This window comes from Cyanistes caeruleus, chromosome 8, assembly GCF_971803275.1.
Source record: "Cyanistes caeruleus chromosome 8, bCyaCae1.hap1.1, whole genome shotgun sequence".
NCBI classification, from domain to species: domain Eukaryota; kingdom Metazoa; phylum Chordata; class Aves; order Passeriformes; family Paridae; genus Cyanistes; species Cyanistes caeruleus.
In genome coordinates this window covers 36,949,649-36,966,383 of record NC_141708.1, presented here as the reverse complement: position 1 = coordinate 36,966,383, position 16,735 = coordinate 36,949,649, and the positions used below count along the sequence as shown (strand labels likewise).

At 43.2% G+C, this 16,735-nt stretch overlaps 1 protein-coding gene across 10 annotated transcripts in view; it reads right to left on the bottom strand.

Moving 5' to 3' along the window:
- The window catches only part of PRKG1 (protein kinase cGMP-dependent 1), a 366,718-nt gene that overhangs the window by 50,873 nt on the left and 299,110 nt on the right, over positions 1 to 16,735 (bottom strand). For all 10 annotated transcript variants that reach the window (XM_086900026.1, XM_086900029.1, XM_086900028.1 and 7 more), the window contains 2 exons: positions 12,208 to 12,273; positions 4,648 to 4,722 (listed from right to left, as the gene is read on the bottom strand). In XM_086900026.1, the coding sequence (XP_086756152.1) occupies positions 4,648 to 4,722; positions 12,208 to 12,273 (141 nt within the window). The remainder of the gene's footprint in view (positions 1 to 4,647; positions 4,723 to 12,207; positions 12,274 to 16,735) is intronic.

The window sequence follows — 16,735 nt, the reverse complement described above, 5'->3', positions numbered from 1 at the left end:
AGAGCATTCCCAGTGCTCTTTCTCCAGAGGGAAGCAGCCACCAAGTCCACCTGGTGTGGTCTCTGTGTGAATAATTCAAGTCTGCAAAAATCCAGCAACTCCCCCTCAAAAAACAAACTCACATTTAGTATTTACCTTCACTTAGGGACATCACCCTGTGTGGTCTCTTCCTGGGCTCTCATATTTTCAAATGATTTCTGAGATGTTTTCTAATTGCACCCCTATTTATTACAGCAATCAGGAAAATCTGATAGAGCTGGATACAAACTACCAGTGGCTTCAGGATTGAATAACAAATTATTTAAGGCTGAATGTTGGGAAAAGTAAAACTCTCCAGCAAGAAGAGAAAAAGTTCTTCTGTATTAGAGGCCAAATAATGCCACCTAAAATCTTAGTTTTTCTGAACAGCAAATGTCCTAGCTCACACAAACTGAACAGGTATCGATGATCAGTTATTGCCTCCACACAGCCCTCACCAGGGACGAGAAGGCTTTTAATTATTTACACAGCTTAAAAGAAATGACTGCAACCTCTGCTTTTTATAGCCCTGAGGAGTTTTTTCCAGCTTTTTGCACATCCCACGGGATTTCTCTCCAGTCTGGCACCACGGATAGCCAAGGCAAAAGCTGCTTCCCAGATGCTTCCTAATTCAGGGAAGAAGGGACACAGAGGGAGATGGAGCCCTCAGCACAGCTCCCTGTCACCGTAAAGCCAGCAAATAGTGTCTATTGCATGGAATAATGACATTCCATGCCTTTGTGGATTATTTCAGCCAAAGTTTTCTAGCCCAGCACCTAGTCAGACCCTCACTAAATCATCCTCTTTAAATGGCAGCTCCCATTTTGGAACCCTAACTCTGCCTCTTTCCCTCCTGGCAGGGGTTAAATTTTTTCTTGGCTTATCTCAGCCTTATTTCTAAACAAAATAAAACCATCCTTCCCTAATGCCTAGGGTTGTTTTAGCCAAATAACCCCAGGGCTGGCTGGATGTCCAGAGCCCTGCAGAGGCAGCACCTGCAGGAAAAGCTTTCCCAAGCTTTTCCATCACAACAAAACAGGAGTTTCCATGAAGATAAACTGGTTTCTGATCCTTTTTAGGGAGCTGAAGGGCCAATCCAGCCTCAGTATGTTTATGAAGATGTTACCTCATCCTCAGTGGATCAAAACTGTGACCATCACTTTGACCCACAGATATAAAAGTTGCATTTCTTATTTCTGGATCCATGGGTGGTGAGATCTTTCCTCTTTTTCCTCTTACCCTTTATTTATTTTCCTTTCTTTTCCTTAGATTTCTTTGTACTTTTATATTGCTTAATTTCTATAGGTGTATAAAATGAAAAAAATATTCATAACCACTCTCTGCAGCAAAATTAAGTCAATTAACTCCTGGGATGCTTTTTTTGAGTAAATAGTGTGAGAGAAGGGGTGTAAGGTGAAAAAGGGGACTACAAAGGGGGACTAAAACAAAAGGTGTTGATAGAATCATTCAGGTTGGAAGCAACCTACACTGAGATAATCCTGATTATTTGGGTGTTTCCTTCATGCCCTAAATGCCAGTGTGGCTGGGCCTGGCACTGGGACACGAGTGCTGCCCTTCTGGACTCCCATTTCCTCAGAGCATGAAGCAAATTTGCCTCTCTCCTTCCCCTTTTAGGAGGCAACTATAATATTCATTAGTTAATTAAATCATTAAGTCATTTGAATACATTTGAGAAGTAGAATATTATAATTCATATTATAGTCTGCATAATCCTATAATTAAGATTATAGCCTACAATTAAAATCTTGGTCTCACAGATGACATGCCTGCAGTTGCTGATTTAAGTAGAGGGAACACAAAGAATGGATGTTAAATGGAACTGCCAACCCCAAGCTGACAAAAAGCAGGAAACTGCCTCTAAAATAAAAATAAACTCAATAAATAGTTCAGCTCCTCCAGGCCTGGAGGACAGATGGATACACAGAAAGATATTCCAAGCCTGTAACTTCTGCCTAACATCCTGTCAGCCATGCCCTGAGCTCTGTGACTCCAGGGATGTGCTCCAGCATGGAAATGGGAAAAAATCCCAGTGCCACTAATTCTGTAGGCATTTACAGTCCAGTCCTGTACATTTACAGCTCCAGAATGAGTTGGGTTGGAAGGGACCTCAAAGCCCATCCCATTCCAAACCCTTCCACCTCCCACTAGAGCAGTCCTGCCCAAGCTGGCCTTGGTTATCCTTGGTGATCCACGGGATGCATCCCAAGGCCGTTTCCCAGCTGGCAGTGAGCTCTGAAAAGGAGATGTGAGCTAAAAAAAGAGGAATGAAAACATTCCACGGGATTTGTGTAAAGCCTCACAAACCTACCCACGTTTTATGTTCCGAGCTCTTCCCTATCACAAACCTCCCCTTGGAAAAAATAAGCCCTTGAAGGACAATTAGCTGGAGCTAATTAACTGCTGCATGGAAAGGAATCCAGGTTAAACCTGCTGCCAAGGAGACTTTTCTCCCAAGGAGTTTTGCCTCGTGAGGTAACTCTGGAACACCAAAACTTTCTGGAAGGGCTCACGATTCTTCTGGGGTCTGTCTCCAAGGAATTTGGCAATTTTTCCCTCCTCTATCCATCTTTCTGCTGGTTTTCAAGGAGCCCAGCAAACAGGAATGTGGAATTTGACTGCTAAATACTCTGTTTTTCAATAGGGCATTCCTTTTTCTTTGGATGTTTTTCCTAGCAGACAACACTGATCCCTCCTGCTCTGAGGGAAAATGTCAAGATGTGACAATAATGTCACTGTCACCTCTGCTCTGCAGTGACAGGTCTCCAGCATGGGCCTCTGACTTTGGAGATTAAAAAGTTGCTATCAAAATTAATTGGTTCAGATTTTTTGGGAACAATTCCTCCATCAGCAGGGCCTTGCCCTTCCATTGGGATGAAACACTTGGCATTAGAAGTAAAGGACTGGAGAAGATAAAAGCTCTTTAAATGAGAAGGTCAAAGCCCAGTGGCACCCAAAAGGAAAGAGTTTCTTCCAAAGAGGTCCCAAACCGCAGCTTCCCACATATTGTACAGCAGATCCTAAAATTCCCCAAACTATCCTCAAAAACTCCTCAATCTGCATCCCCAATGTTTCTGGGGTAATAAATACTCAAGAATAGAACTTAAAATTATAGATGTGGGAAGGGCACATTTTTCTTGGTGCTGATGAGTTGTGGTGGCACCTTCAAAAACCTTCTGTGACCGTGATGTTGTTTATGACCCCTCCCAAAATTCCCCAATTTTATTCCCAGTGTTTTCTTCCCTTCTGCTCTGATGGAAATCAATATAACCCAAATAGTAACACTGAAAAATTAACATAAAATAGTAACTGAATGACCCTGGGATACTTGGAATCATCTGTCTGAAACATTCCATCCCCCAAAACCCCTTTTTTGGGGATGGTAAAGGAAGCTGATGGTCTCCCACCTTTTTCATTGGGTCAACAAGAATTTAGGGAATTTAACCTTTTTAATGGAACGTCTTTATACGAAGGAAGCTTACTTTTGTTCTGGAGGCAGGGAAATATTATTCCAATCTGAAATGCAACCCTTTGAATACCTTAAAATGAATTAAATCTAATATTTCAAATATCACTCAAAGATAAGAAAAGAGAAATCAGTGGGTATTTTGCAAGCCTAACAAGTTTTGCTTGTGAACTGAAGATTTTTGAGATGGATCTTAGTTTCTGAAACAAACCAAGAGTTATTAGCAGACACCATTCCAACCCCTCTGGTTTAATGAGAAGTTTCTATGTATAACTTAATTGGAATCTGTAATTTAGGCAATCACTTGGAGCATTTGACTTTGAGAAAACACCTCTCCCCCTTCTTAATGTGCTATGAAAAAAATCCCCATAAAAGCAAAATAATTGAGAGGGGGGGAAAAGAAAAGAAATTTTGTATAGAGCAAATTTAATTTTCTTTTCAACAACTTCTGCCTTTGAATTGTGTTTGGTTGATATTGAGCACCTCCTGAAGCAGAACAGGAACCTCTTGAAAAGCTTTAATCATTGGGATAGAATCAGAGCTCAAAGATTACAGACTAAAATCAAATTGCAGCTCAAGAATGAATAAAAAGTGGGTTTTAAAAAAATATTTTAATCTAATACTCTACAGTTCCCTTCTGAAAGGAATGAGTATTTATTGTGGCCTTCAGATGAATATATTGCTTCACATCAAGGCAGCTCCAGTTTTTAACCACAAATGACAAATTCCGCTGCCCATCTTTTGTCTCAAAACACGTTTGACTTTGGAAAGTATCTGAGAAAGGTCAGAGTTCTCTAAAGAAATTAAATGTCTTCAACAATTCCCTCAAGTACAATTCCAAGATCTGGAGTTTCTCACCTCACAATATTCCAAGATTTCTGGAAGATCCACTGGATTCAAATATTGTGATAGAGCAGGACCTTGGGACAACCTGGCTCTGGGCACTGACCAGAGGAGACCTATCTCCATATTCATGGGGAGAACCAGGGAGGTTCACAAGGAGGAAAATTCCTCCATCCAGAGGAGGAATCTCTCCTTTTTAAGCTGTTTGGTATTACTGTATGAAGAACAAGGATGTATTTTTGGGAATTCCAGTGGTGTACCATCAACAAACACAAGTTTGAGACTTGATGCTGAGCACTTACTTTGCTTTTGCTTCCGCGTCCTCATAGGCTTTGTTGGAGACGTCATCCAGGCCCCCGATCAGGTGCTTGAAGGAGCTGTAAAGACAAAGGGACACTTTGAGAGGAAAATCACTGAAACACCAAGCTTGGAAAATACCCTGATGATCATCCAGTCCCATCAGCACTACCAGGTCAAACACTGAACCTGAAGAGATTCCAACTGGGAGACAAGAAATCCAGTGTGGCTTTTTGGCAGCAATCGGGGCTGGATCGATGCCGGTGATCCACCAGGCCCAGGCCTCAGAAATGCTAGAGATGCAGAAACCAACTCCAAGAAGATCCAAAATTATTTATCCAGCCCACTGAAATGGCTGCTGGAGGTTTTCACCCTCCAGTAGAAGCTTCAGCATAAATCTGCCAATGTGAAGTGTGGTGGCACCTCAACCATCACATCCCTGTCCTCCAACCAGGAGCCCTGTAAATCCCTCTGCTTCCAAAGTGAAATTTTCGTTTCTGGATCCCAGATGTCTCAATTTTACAGAAAAATCATCCAAAAACACATCAAAGGGGGTTCAAACTGAAGGAGAGGGAATTCAGGTTGGATATTGGGAAGGAATTGTTCCCTGTGAGGGTGGGCAGGCCCTGGCACAGGGTGCCCAGAGCAGCTGTGGCTGCCCCTGGATCCCTGGAAGTGCCCAAGGCCAGGCTGGATGGAGCTTGGAGCAGCCTGGGATAGTGGAAGGTGTCCCTGCCATGGCTGGGGTAGAACAGCATGATCCTAAATATCCCTTCCATCCCAAACCATTCTGGGATTCCATGAAAAATTAGAAATCAATAACTGAAATCAGTGTATGTCTTCAACCAAAAACATTCCAGATGAAAAGCTACTTTCTTCTATGCAATTCCAGAATTCCCAGTGGGTCTGTCACATGAACATTTTCTTTTATTCAAGGAAGAAAAATTTGAAAAGATGAACTGCTGCAAACCAGAGTCTCCTGACTGATCTCTGCCTTAATGTCACAGCCTCACAAATGAAAATCCTGCAATTCTTCTGTGCTTCTGACACTCCTGAGGCATGAAACATGGAGCTGAAGAACAGGAATTGCTCGAAGTTGACAAAAAAAAAGAATGGAAACATTGAAAAAAAAGCAAAAAAAACCCCTAAAATCCCCACTGAGGGCCACATTTCTGACTTAAGGAATAAGAAGGGGATATTACATATGGCCCTTTCTCAAGGAGGAGTTAAAGGATCAAAGAGAATGAATGGCACTGAGCAGGGGAGGAAAATCCAGGGCAGCTGGGGCAATGCAATATCCTGGCAGGCACGGCATGAGCCAGGGAGACTCCGTGATCCTGGAATGGGAGCGGTGGGACCCCGGGCGGCTCAGACACACTGACAGCCCTGAGCGGGTCCTTCAGGAGACGCCTGACCCTATGGAATGTACCCCATGGATGTGTTGAGAGTGGAGACAGCACCTACAGCAGAACCAAGGGAGACACTATTATCCTGTTGGAAAAAGCTGGATTTTCCCCATTGCTGTGGGGCAGGAGGTGACAATTGGGAGAGGTGGTTTGGATCTGGAGCTGCTATAAGGGCTTTTCCAGAGGAATTCTCCTTCCTAGGGCTATTCCACACAATGCTGTGCCCTGTGCTCTGGGATGGCCCTGCTGGAGCAGGGAGCTGGCACCAGCTGCCCACTGTGGGCCCTTCCAAACTGAGCCATCCTGGGATTCTCTGCTGGGAATTACAGCTCAGGAAATGCCCTCTGCCCACACCAATTTCTCCAGTCCTCTGCTCCACTTAATTAATCAGATTTTAAATCATACAATCAAGGACATCATTTATGCAGCACAAAAAAAGCAAATTAATTAATTCATTAATGGGGAAGAGGAAGGCACAAACCCCTTTGCTCTCACATAAACGGGTGTTAGTGGTTTTTAACCAGTCTAGTAATTACTCATATTTTTAATATTAGGATGTGTTAATAATGGAAGTAACTTTTCAACCCCCAAATTCCTTGCTCAGCAGTGAAAACAGGAACAACTCAGCTCCTTCAACACCTCAAGTTTTATCTTCCTGCAGCTGGGAATGTGCCACAGGCTGAAGCCAAACCTTGCAAGATGACAGTGAGAGCAAAGCAGGATTGGGGTGTTAATGGCTAATTGCACCCAAACAGGTATTTAGGCAATTCATTAACACAGTAACACCGTCCTGAAAGGCCAAAAGACATCACCTAGGGCCTAAATTCTGATTTAGGCTTGGTTTCCTTAGGAAACCATGGCAGGTTTAAACCCTCCCCCCCTTGCTTGTATTTTTTTGGCAAGGCAAATAAATCTTTTCTAGTGAAACAGCAAAGAAGAAAAAGTCACTGAAAGGAGTAACAACAGTTTTGCTAAAACCCTTAATTTTTATTAAAAAATTTAAGCCAGACTTAGCACTGGGCAAGCTATCAAAGTTCACTTGAGTCCCTTTTTTATTGCCCATCTCAACATTGTTGAAGTCTCGGCTCAGTCCCAACCTCTCCCAGAATTCAATCAGAAAATGCTCAGGTTTTTTTCTCCTCATGGCCTTTTCTCTTCATTTTTTCTATTCTCTCCTCATAACCAATTTTCTCCATGGATAAACTTTGCTACGACTGGGAGAAACAGCAAAGCAGCAAACCCTAAAATCTCCACTGAAAGAGCTCAGCTCAGCTTATATGGGGTCAGTCATGCCAGGATAATACTTTTTTATTTCATTTTTCTCCAATTTCCCTTGCCAGAGGGGCCGATCCAATAACCTTTGTTGACACCTCACAGCTCTCCTTGATAAAAAACAAACCCAGGCTTTGAAACACAGACAAAAATGGGAAATGCAAAGTAGAAAAGCAGAAAATAGCTGAAATATTTAAAATGCTGCCTTAAAAAAAAAAGTGCATCCTCTTGATATGTGCAGCTGAAAAAGACAAGCTGGAAAAACAGCATTTAGTGTAAATTCCAGGTAGTTCTGTAAGTCTCTGTCAGCAGCAGCTGTGCCTTGAGTTTTCCTGGCTCGGATCCATTAGCTCCTCTCTCTCCATTTGCATGAGGCAATTTTGTCCTCCCAATACCCACAGTGTTGCTAAATCTCTGAGCTCCAGGAAAACATTGTTGGCGCCATAAATAAATTATATGGAGGGGAAAAAAAAATCCCATATAAATAAAAGATGAACCTGAATCAACCTCAGTGTAAATATTCCAACAGTTCAGGAGCAGCCGCGAACACTTTCAAACACATTCTCAGTTTCAAGAGGGAGGTGGAGGGAAAAAAAAAATTATAAAGTTGCTCCAACTTGTCCCTGAGGGTGCCAGTGATGATCCAAATGTCAGGAATAAGTTTGGAGCCTTTCCCTCCTGTTTTCTCTCCATACAAAGGGGCTACAGTGAAGTCTGTCTGTGCATCTTTATCCAAAGTGATCCACAGAACAGATGCTCAAGGCGTGTCTGCACCATTTTTATCACAAGACCTTTTAGAGACAAGTTCCTAAAGGACCAATCCATCAAATCCAGCATATATTTGCTAACTCTTCCCCAACTGTACTTCTGGAACAAATCTATTAACCCCTCTAAGGAGCCTGGAAATTCACCAGGATGAGCTCTGACAAGGCCAAGCTTGGAACAACTTGGAGGCAACACCACCGAACAGCTCCCATGGTAACTTTTTTCCCAGAGGATGAATTCCTGCAGTGTCACCACAGGAAAAACTTCATTAACAACAGCCTTGATCTTGTAGGTCAAGGCAAGTCCTAAAGACAGAAAGTCCATCAATTGTAAAAAAAAAAAAAAAAAAGCACTTGGAAATAAAAATGCCTAAAAGGCATCTGAGAGGTGCTGTAAAATATTAATGTGTGTCCCCAGAGTGGAGGTTTGAGCTGTGTGGCTCCTCAAGCATCCAAAGGCTTATCCCAATTCCCTCAGATGGTCAGCTATCCAGCTGGCCTTTTCTTCACAATTCCCATGAACACTGTGTGGATTTTGTTGGTTTCCAAGCCAATTCCATGGTTGGGTCTGTGCTCCATGGCCAGCAGGAAGAACATTGGATGAATCAATCCCAACGCACCAGAGAGCTTGGGCACGGAACCTGTCCTGTGGTCCCTTCTCAGGGCTGCCACCCTCATTTCCTTAGCCTTGTCACCCTCTCACTTCACTTTCCCCACTGGATTACAGAACCTCCTCTTCTGTGTTGAAATTTTGATGATAATGGGCAATTCTTTGGATTTTTTTTTTCTTTCTGAATTCCAAGTTCTTTTTTCAAGTACAACCTTCTTCCTTGGGGGACCAAAATGAATGGTACTCCCAATGGGAACCATAGAATTCCTAGAAAAGTTTGAGTTGGAAGAGACCTCAAAGCCCATCCAGTCCCACCCCTGCCATGGGCAGGGACACCTCCCGCTGTCCCAGGCTGCTCCAAGCCCTGGCCAGCCTGGACTGGGACATTTCCAGTGATCCAGAGGCAGCCACAGCTGCTCTGGGCACCCTGTGCCAGGGCCTGCCCACCCTCACAGCGAAGGATTAAGAGCATTAAGGACCAAATCCCACTGAAATTCATTGCTCCAGTGATGGAAGTGACTCAAAACCACAACTGTAAGATGGAAAAAATGCCAATGCTTCTCGTAACAAATATTTTCAGGACAAGTGGGAACAAAGTCCACGGGATGCATCAAATGCTTCCCGCAGGTTGTTTTCATTGTTAGATCAGGATTTTGCTCATTCCTACACCAGAAAATGATACTGGGAATGCACTTTGCAAAGCACATCTTCCTAGATTGGCAAAAATTGCTGCACTACGTTTTGGGAGACTTTGAGGTGGTTTGGGGACGGTTTTGGGACTGGGAGAGTCCTCTTGTTTCACAAGAAAATTAAAAAGCAAGGCAGCACCAACATCATCTGGTAATTAAAGACCCATCACGAGCTCCAGTTTGGCTTCCCCCGTGGCATTTCTGACTTCCACTGATTCAGCCCTGTACCCATTTTATACATATTTTATAAATTCCAGAGATCCTTTTAGGCAAAACATTCCCTCTTTTGATGCTTAAGCAATTCCCTTTTCAAACCCAACTTGTGCAGAGTTCCTGGCTCATCCCTGTGATGAAAGTTTCCCATATTATTCACCCCCAAACTACAAACTCTGCAGCAGCTAAATCAGCCCTAACATTGCTGGGAATATTGGCAAATCCAGAGCCAGGTTCACACCTCCCTTAGGAATAACTTCCTGTAGCACTTCCTTTGTTAATGAGATGGGAGTGTGGCAGCTGGAACAATTTTTTGGATGCCTTGGGAAGCCTTTCACAAGGAATTTGGAAGAGCTACCCTGCTGCAGATAATTCTAGTGGGTGGTGTTGGTCAGTGAGACTGGAATTCTCCAGGAATTCCATGTGCTAAAGAAAAAGTCTTTTCCCATCACCTGGTTTTTTGAAACTGCAACACCAGCTTTGCTGAGCTGCTTCAAATGGGGACACCCACAGAGAGTGGAAATTGCTGCTTCAGTGGTTCCATCTGATTAGGCAAGGAGGTTGTCTGGGAAAAGGAAATATTTGGCAACTTCAGTGACTTGTGTCACCCCTCCTGCTGCATGGAACAGATTCCAGCTGCAGAAAACACCCACTCCCTGCTCCCATTGCCACCTCCTGTGTCACACAACATTCACCTCCAGCACCACAACCCAAAAGGTGTAAAATTCACCCTTTCTGGATATAAAAAAATGGTTCTTTTTCCTCACCAATCTCCCAAATTGCCACAAGTCCCGATAGTTTATCTCCACATGAAATTTTTGCTCCTGTTGTTGTCATTCCTACAAAATAAGGAAGAGCTGGGACATGAAATTCAGCACTGGCCAGGACACAGGACAGCCTGCTCTGAGCTATAAATAGGGCTATCAATAGGGTCACTTTTCTTGCACTATAAATAAGAATTGTATAAATAGTGTTACTCTGCTAATTGAAAGGTGTTAATAGAATCTCTGGGGTAGATTAACCACAGCTTCATCAGTTTAAATTTAACTTGTACTTCCTTACTATTTCAAGGGCATTGTATGCTGAGGACAAGGCACAAGAGACAAGGAAAGGAACAGTCTGGGAAATAATCAGGAATGAGCAACTTGAATTATTTGGGGTTTTTAACTCTCACAGTGAAAACTAAAAATACCTGTTGCAAAAGTGTGAAAATAAAAAGTATCAATTACTCGTTGCTTTTTATTTCTCTGAATTAGTGATTGCTAAATTATCTAATTATTAAAAGCATAAATATTATTAAAACATTATCTTGCTAAATGATCAAATTCTTCTTCCTCTCTTTGCCCCACAGCACAAGAAGGGAGGGTGGGTGTTTTACCTACCAGGCTGAGAAAGGAGATCTCAGGTGTTTCCCACCTGTGTTCAGTGGACAGACCACGGGTTTTGAAATTAATAATGAATTAACATTAAGCAGAACTTTTCAGGATTTCTGAAGGCATCCCCCAGCTCAGCCTTTACAGAACACTGGATTTCCAGAAATGGAGGCCTGTGAGATAACTCAACATGAACCACTTGTGTCACAGCAGGACAGAGGGGATGGAGATCAGCCCTAAAAGAGCACAGAATCCCATTTCCCACCAGAGAACCAAGCAGGGCTCCAGAATCACTTCTAGGGATGCACACAGATCCAGCTCCTGGCCCTGCCCAGATGCCCCAGCAATCCACACTGCTCTGAAAGCTCCTGGCCCAGAGGTGGGTCACACATATTTCAAAAATCCAATGGATTTCTTTTCCTTTCCAACACTGGCAATTTTTTCTCATTATTCCATAGTTTCTGGCTCCCTCCTGCAGGCTTCTTGGACCTCCTGCACTGGGGGAGGCAGTGAAAAGTCAATACCTATTCACCCTCTCTGTGGGTTTCACAGATCCCTACCACATTCCCATGGAAAGATTCCCATGAAGGTGTGTCCGTGCCTTTTGCTGGTCTGTGCCAGTGCTTCAGAATGGGAAAACCAGCCCAGGAGTCATGTTCAATTTTTATGCCATTTTATATTATTTTTATGTCATTTTTTAATCCCATTCCCAGTAACTACAAAGAACAGCTGGATTTGCAGCACTGGAGCATCCAGGCATGTTTTTTTCAGGACCAACCCCCCTTACTTCTCTCAAGCTTCCTATACAAATTATTATTTTACTTTTCTGGTCCCTTGTATCTCCTCTGAGTGGCAGAGCTCCCAGCAGGGCTGTGGCCTTCTCCCAAGGACTCTCCATCCCCACACGGACTGGGAAAACACCTTGCTCCAGCATTTGCCAGGAGCTGATGCCTTTCAGGACGTGAACTCTGCCCACTGTAACACCTAGCTCCCTTCTCCAGAGTAATTCCAGCTCCTCCTTTATTTCCACTTGGACTTTCTGTGATTCTAATTGTCACTACTGAGTTTTGTCTGGTTGATTTATGGCCACCTTCCCTCCACTCATCAAGGACATGTCTGACTTTATCACCCCACATTAAGAGGCCTCTCTGGAGAAGATGATCCAAGGCTCTCCTTAAGCTCAGGAAAAGGTTTAAATTGGAGTTTCCCCCCAGTCCCAGGCAGAAGGAAGAACTTACTCTCTGTCTATGACCAGACAAGTGACCGCTTCAGCTGCGATGACGTTGGCTGTCCTGACATCCTCCCTGCAAGAAAAAACACATTTCTTCAGTTATTTCCATGACAATTTTCTGATTTCCAACACACAGGGTTATTCAAGCACTTTCAGGACAAATTTTGGCCTTTCACAGCTTTACCTTGCTGTTTTCATCATCCATATAGGCTAATAAAAGACTCGAATTCCAAGACTAATAAAAGTATTAATTTAATTCATTTTAATCAGGTTGATTTGGTGTTCCAGTGTTTAAGAGTTAGCGCTGCATTTTCTGGGTTCACTTTATCCCAATGCCCTCCAAACTTTCCATGTTTCAAGGGTAAGTGGATTACAGGCAAGAGAGACCTCTCCTCTCCTAAACACCCCTCATCCATTTAGGCAGGAACACCACTCTTCACTTCCACTGAAGCAGAAAATGAGATGTACAGGTGCTGTTAGGAACAGAAATTCCCATTTAAAGACTGGAGGTATTAAAGCAGGAATATAATTATAAAAGGGGTGATGCACGTGCACTCTCTGTTTGAGGTCATCATTAATTAACTTTAATTGCTTTGAAGCTCTCTTCATGTTCATACTTTTAGAGCAGAGCAAGCAGAAATACAAGGGAAGAACATTAATATTCCAGGCTGTGCTGAAATGCTGACTCTGAGTCTATTCAGACTGGAATTAAATGTGTATTAGTGCTAATTTACCCCACTGATAAATCACATTGTGCTTATTTAAAGCAAGGAGAAAGAAGCAGTGGAATAGCAGTGGATAATTATCTCTATTAATTCCTAAAACTTGGGCAAATGCAGAGAGGATAAGGAAGAATATTGAATTCCTTATTAAGTTGCTGTAGCCAGCTTTTGCCAATATATTGATCCATTAAAACAAGAATTCAAACTTGTTGGTGTCCACCAATTCCCATTAAAACTCAACACCTTTGTCCCATTACCCCAGATGCCACAAAAAGGCATTTATCCCTTTAAATTTATGGATCACAGACATCATTTGGTTACTGTATTATACTTAGATGATTACAGATCAGGAAGATATGATAAAATTGGTGGCTTCAATTCAAATGTTTTCAATAAAATCTGAAATGAGGTATTCAGATGCATAAGGTGCTGTTGTAATTTCTGTTATCTTCTACTAATCCATCCTTTTCTAGAAGGTGACTTTGGCCAGCAGCTGCAGCACAGGGAGGTACTGCAATCTGAGGCATTCAAGGATGAGGAAACTTTGGAAGTGCGTGCCATGAAAAACTCCAAGTGCAAGGCATTAATTGGGAAAGAAATTGCTAAGAGGGGATTAAAGGCAAGAGCAATCACCAGCAAGTGCCCAGCATTCAGTGAGAGAGTAACTACTACAAGTAGGGGGCATTAAACACAACAAATAATTACTGCAAGTGCACAGACTTTGGTGTAGAAGTTACTGTTACAAGTGCACGGTATTAAGTGCAATGAGTAATTACTACAAGTCCAAGAGTAATTCCCACCAGTGCACAGCATTCAATGGAAAATTGACCACTAGTTAAGTGCACAGCATTAAATGCAGAAGGAATTACCACAAGTGCAGTTATTGCAACAAGTAATTACTACACGGGAACTGCATCGAATGCAAAAGTAATTACTATAAGGGCACAGCACTAAGTGTAATAATTACTACAAGTGCAAAGCATTAAAGCCAGAAGTTACTACTGGTAAATACACAGCATTGAAGGGAAAAGTAACCACTACAAGGGCAAGACATTAAATGCAGAAGTTACTACAAGTGCACAGCACTAAATGCAATCAGTGACCATGGTATTAGCTGAAGCAGGAACTACTACAAGTGCAGAGCATTAAAAACAAAGGTAATTAATTACTCCCAGTGCACAGCATTAAATGAAAATCTAATTACTAGTAAGTACATGAAACCACTAATTACCACCAGTGCAAAATATTAAATGCAGAGGTTACTCCCAGGAAATGCACAAAGTAACTACTACCAGTGCAAGAAGGAATTATGACAAGTGAAAAGTAATTACTGCATTAAATGCAACAGGTATTTAATTACTACAAGTGCATTAAATACAAGTAATTATTTTAACAGCACAGCACTAAATGCACAAGCAGCTATTAGAAGTGCGATGTGTAAAACACAACTTATTAACAGTTAATTAATTCATTAATTCCTGGCAGTGCCCACCACCCCCAGTGACCCTAGGGAGGAGAGGAGAGCACTGACTCAGACACCCCCTGGCCTTCTTCTTCCTCAGAGCTGCTTCCCGAAAAGCTGCACTCCTTGTCTGTGGAGTCATCCTCACTCTCCGAGCGCTCCATGGCCCCGACTGCTCCAGCATTTCCCCTGCACACGCCTGATCCCCTCCAGAGTTCTGTGTCACCCCCTGGTATTTATCCCCCAGCCCAGCCCTCGGCACCTGCACAAAGCTCCCAGCTGCTGCGGGGGCTCTCAGCCACAGAAACCCAAGAGGGGAGGATCTGGGAGCCCTCAGGAGATCCTTGGCTGTGGACAAGGGCCAAAAATCTCATCAGGAGACCTTGTGCGCCCTTTCCAGCTCCTTAATCCCACGGTGGAATTAGGTGGCAACAATATCCATGTTCCCAAATGTTCCCAGGTGTGTCACCACACCACTGGAAACACGAGGACATTATTTAAGGGATGAAATACATAGAACTATTTTTCTCCTTGGAATTCACTGCCAACTTCTCCATTGGGAAGTTACAACAGTTTTGCTTCTGACAAGCTGTCAACAACTCAGTTTAAGAAGAGATAAGTTTATACTTCAGCCTCTGTCTCATGGTTTTATCTTAGGCTGCCATAATTTGCCCTAAATGTGAAAATATTTGAGGTGATTTCTGTTGTTTCGCTTTTTTTTACCTTCCTACATCCCCAAACTGCTTGATGTCCTGTTCCAACACCTGCTCTCACTGCTCCCAGTCCCTTGGATAGGGACTCCACCCCTGCCCTGGGCAGTCAGTTCAAATGTTTAACAGCCCCTTCTCTAAAGGAATTTTTCCCAGTATTCAACCTAAACCTCTTCTGGTGCAATTTGAACCCGTTTCCCCTTGTCCTGCCCCTGTTCCCTGGGAGCAGAGCCCGACCTCCCCTGGCTGTCCCCTCCTGTCAGCAAGAGCCAGAAGTTCCCCCTGAGCCTCCTTTTCTCCAGGCTGGTGGAATCTCAGCAGCAGCTCCTGGGAGGTTTTTACTTTTAGAACTCCCAGTGCAGTAAAGACAGAGCAGAATTGCCTTGACCAACAGAGCCTTGAACGACCTGAGGCCTCAGCTTCATAAATATTCCAGTCAATTATCACAAAGGGCTCCTTTATTTTTTTTTGGAAATCTTGTACAACCCTTGACAGGGCTTAAACCTTTCGGCTGGAGTCACTGGGAGTAGAAATATATTTTAGGAGAAGTTGGTAAGTGCTAACGAGATGCTCACAAGGCATAAAACAAAGTATTAGAGTGAGCTGGTACATTTTCTGTTTGGACAGTTGTACATTTTGCTTATATTGAGTAAAAAACCAGTAAAATAGTATTTTTCAGCTCAACGAGCTGAATTGTTGTTCTCTAAGAAATGTTTTGTTTTCCCAATATCCATGAAGCGTAAATCACATGGGGTTTTTGCTACATGTCCTCAGACTGGGGTACCTTGGTGTCAAGCCCTCCTGATGTATTTCATTCCCTTTTAGGAAGTGAGATTTTTATGCCTGACAGGATTTTTACAAGATTTTTTATGAAATGACTTTTCAAGTGCAGCTTTTTCCAATGGCACCTTTTATTAGTTTCACATTAAAATCTATAGAAGTTTAGTAGAGCATGCTGTGTTTATTAATTCCAGTGATATATTTTTATATCAAAGCCAATGGCAAATGGATGTTGGGTCCTCAAGCAGATAACATGTTGGAAAGCCAAACGTTGGTCTGAGCAGGGTGGTTTTCCCCCATGGAAATCAACAGATCCAGGTGATTGATGGATCACAGAATTTGTTAAATTTGGAGAAGAACTCCAAAGTCACCAAGTCCAGTCTTTGACTGATTCCCATTTTGTCAACTCCTTCCCTGGCAGGGTGGGCAGGCCCTGGCACAGGGTGCCCAGAGCAGCTGTGGCTGCCCCTGGATCCCTGGAAGTGTCCAAGGCCAGGTTGGACTTTGGGGCTTGGAGGCACCTGGGATAGTGGAAGGTGTCCCTGCCCATGGCAGGGAGATGGCACTACACGGGCTTTAATGTCCCTTCCAGACCAAAACCATTCTGTGATCCCATGGACACAGCCACATCCAGTTGTTTCCTGATGTTCACCATTTCCTTCCCTAAAAATGAGGATTAAACCCCATTTCTTGGCCTAAGAACCTGGAGAACCTCAAAGGAGCACCCAGAGCTCAGTGCCTGCTCCTCGCTGGCTGCTCTGCAGAACCTGCTGCTGCCTGGGAGAGTCCCTGGCAGAACTCTCCCGTCCTGTGGGACCTCAGGAGATGAGTGCTGAGATCAGTTGAGAATGGTGTTAATGA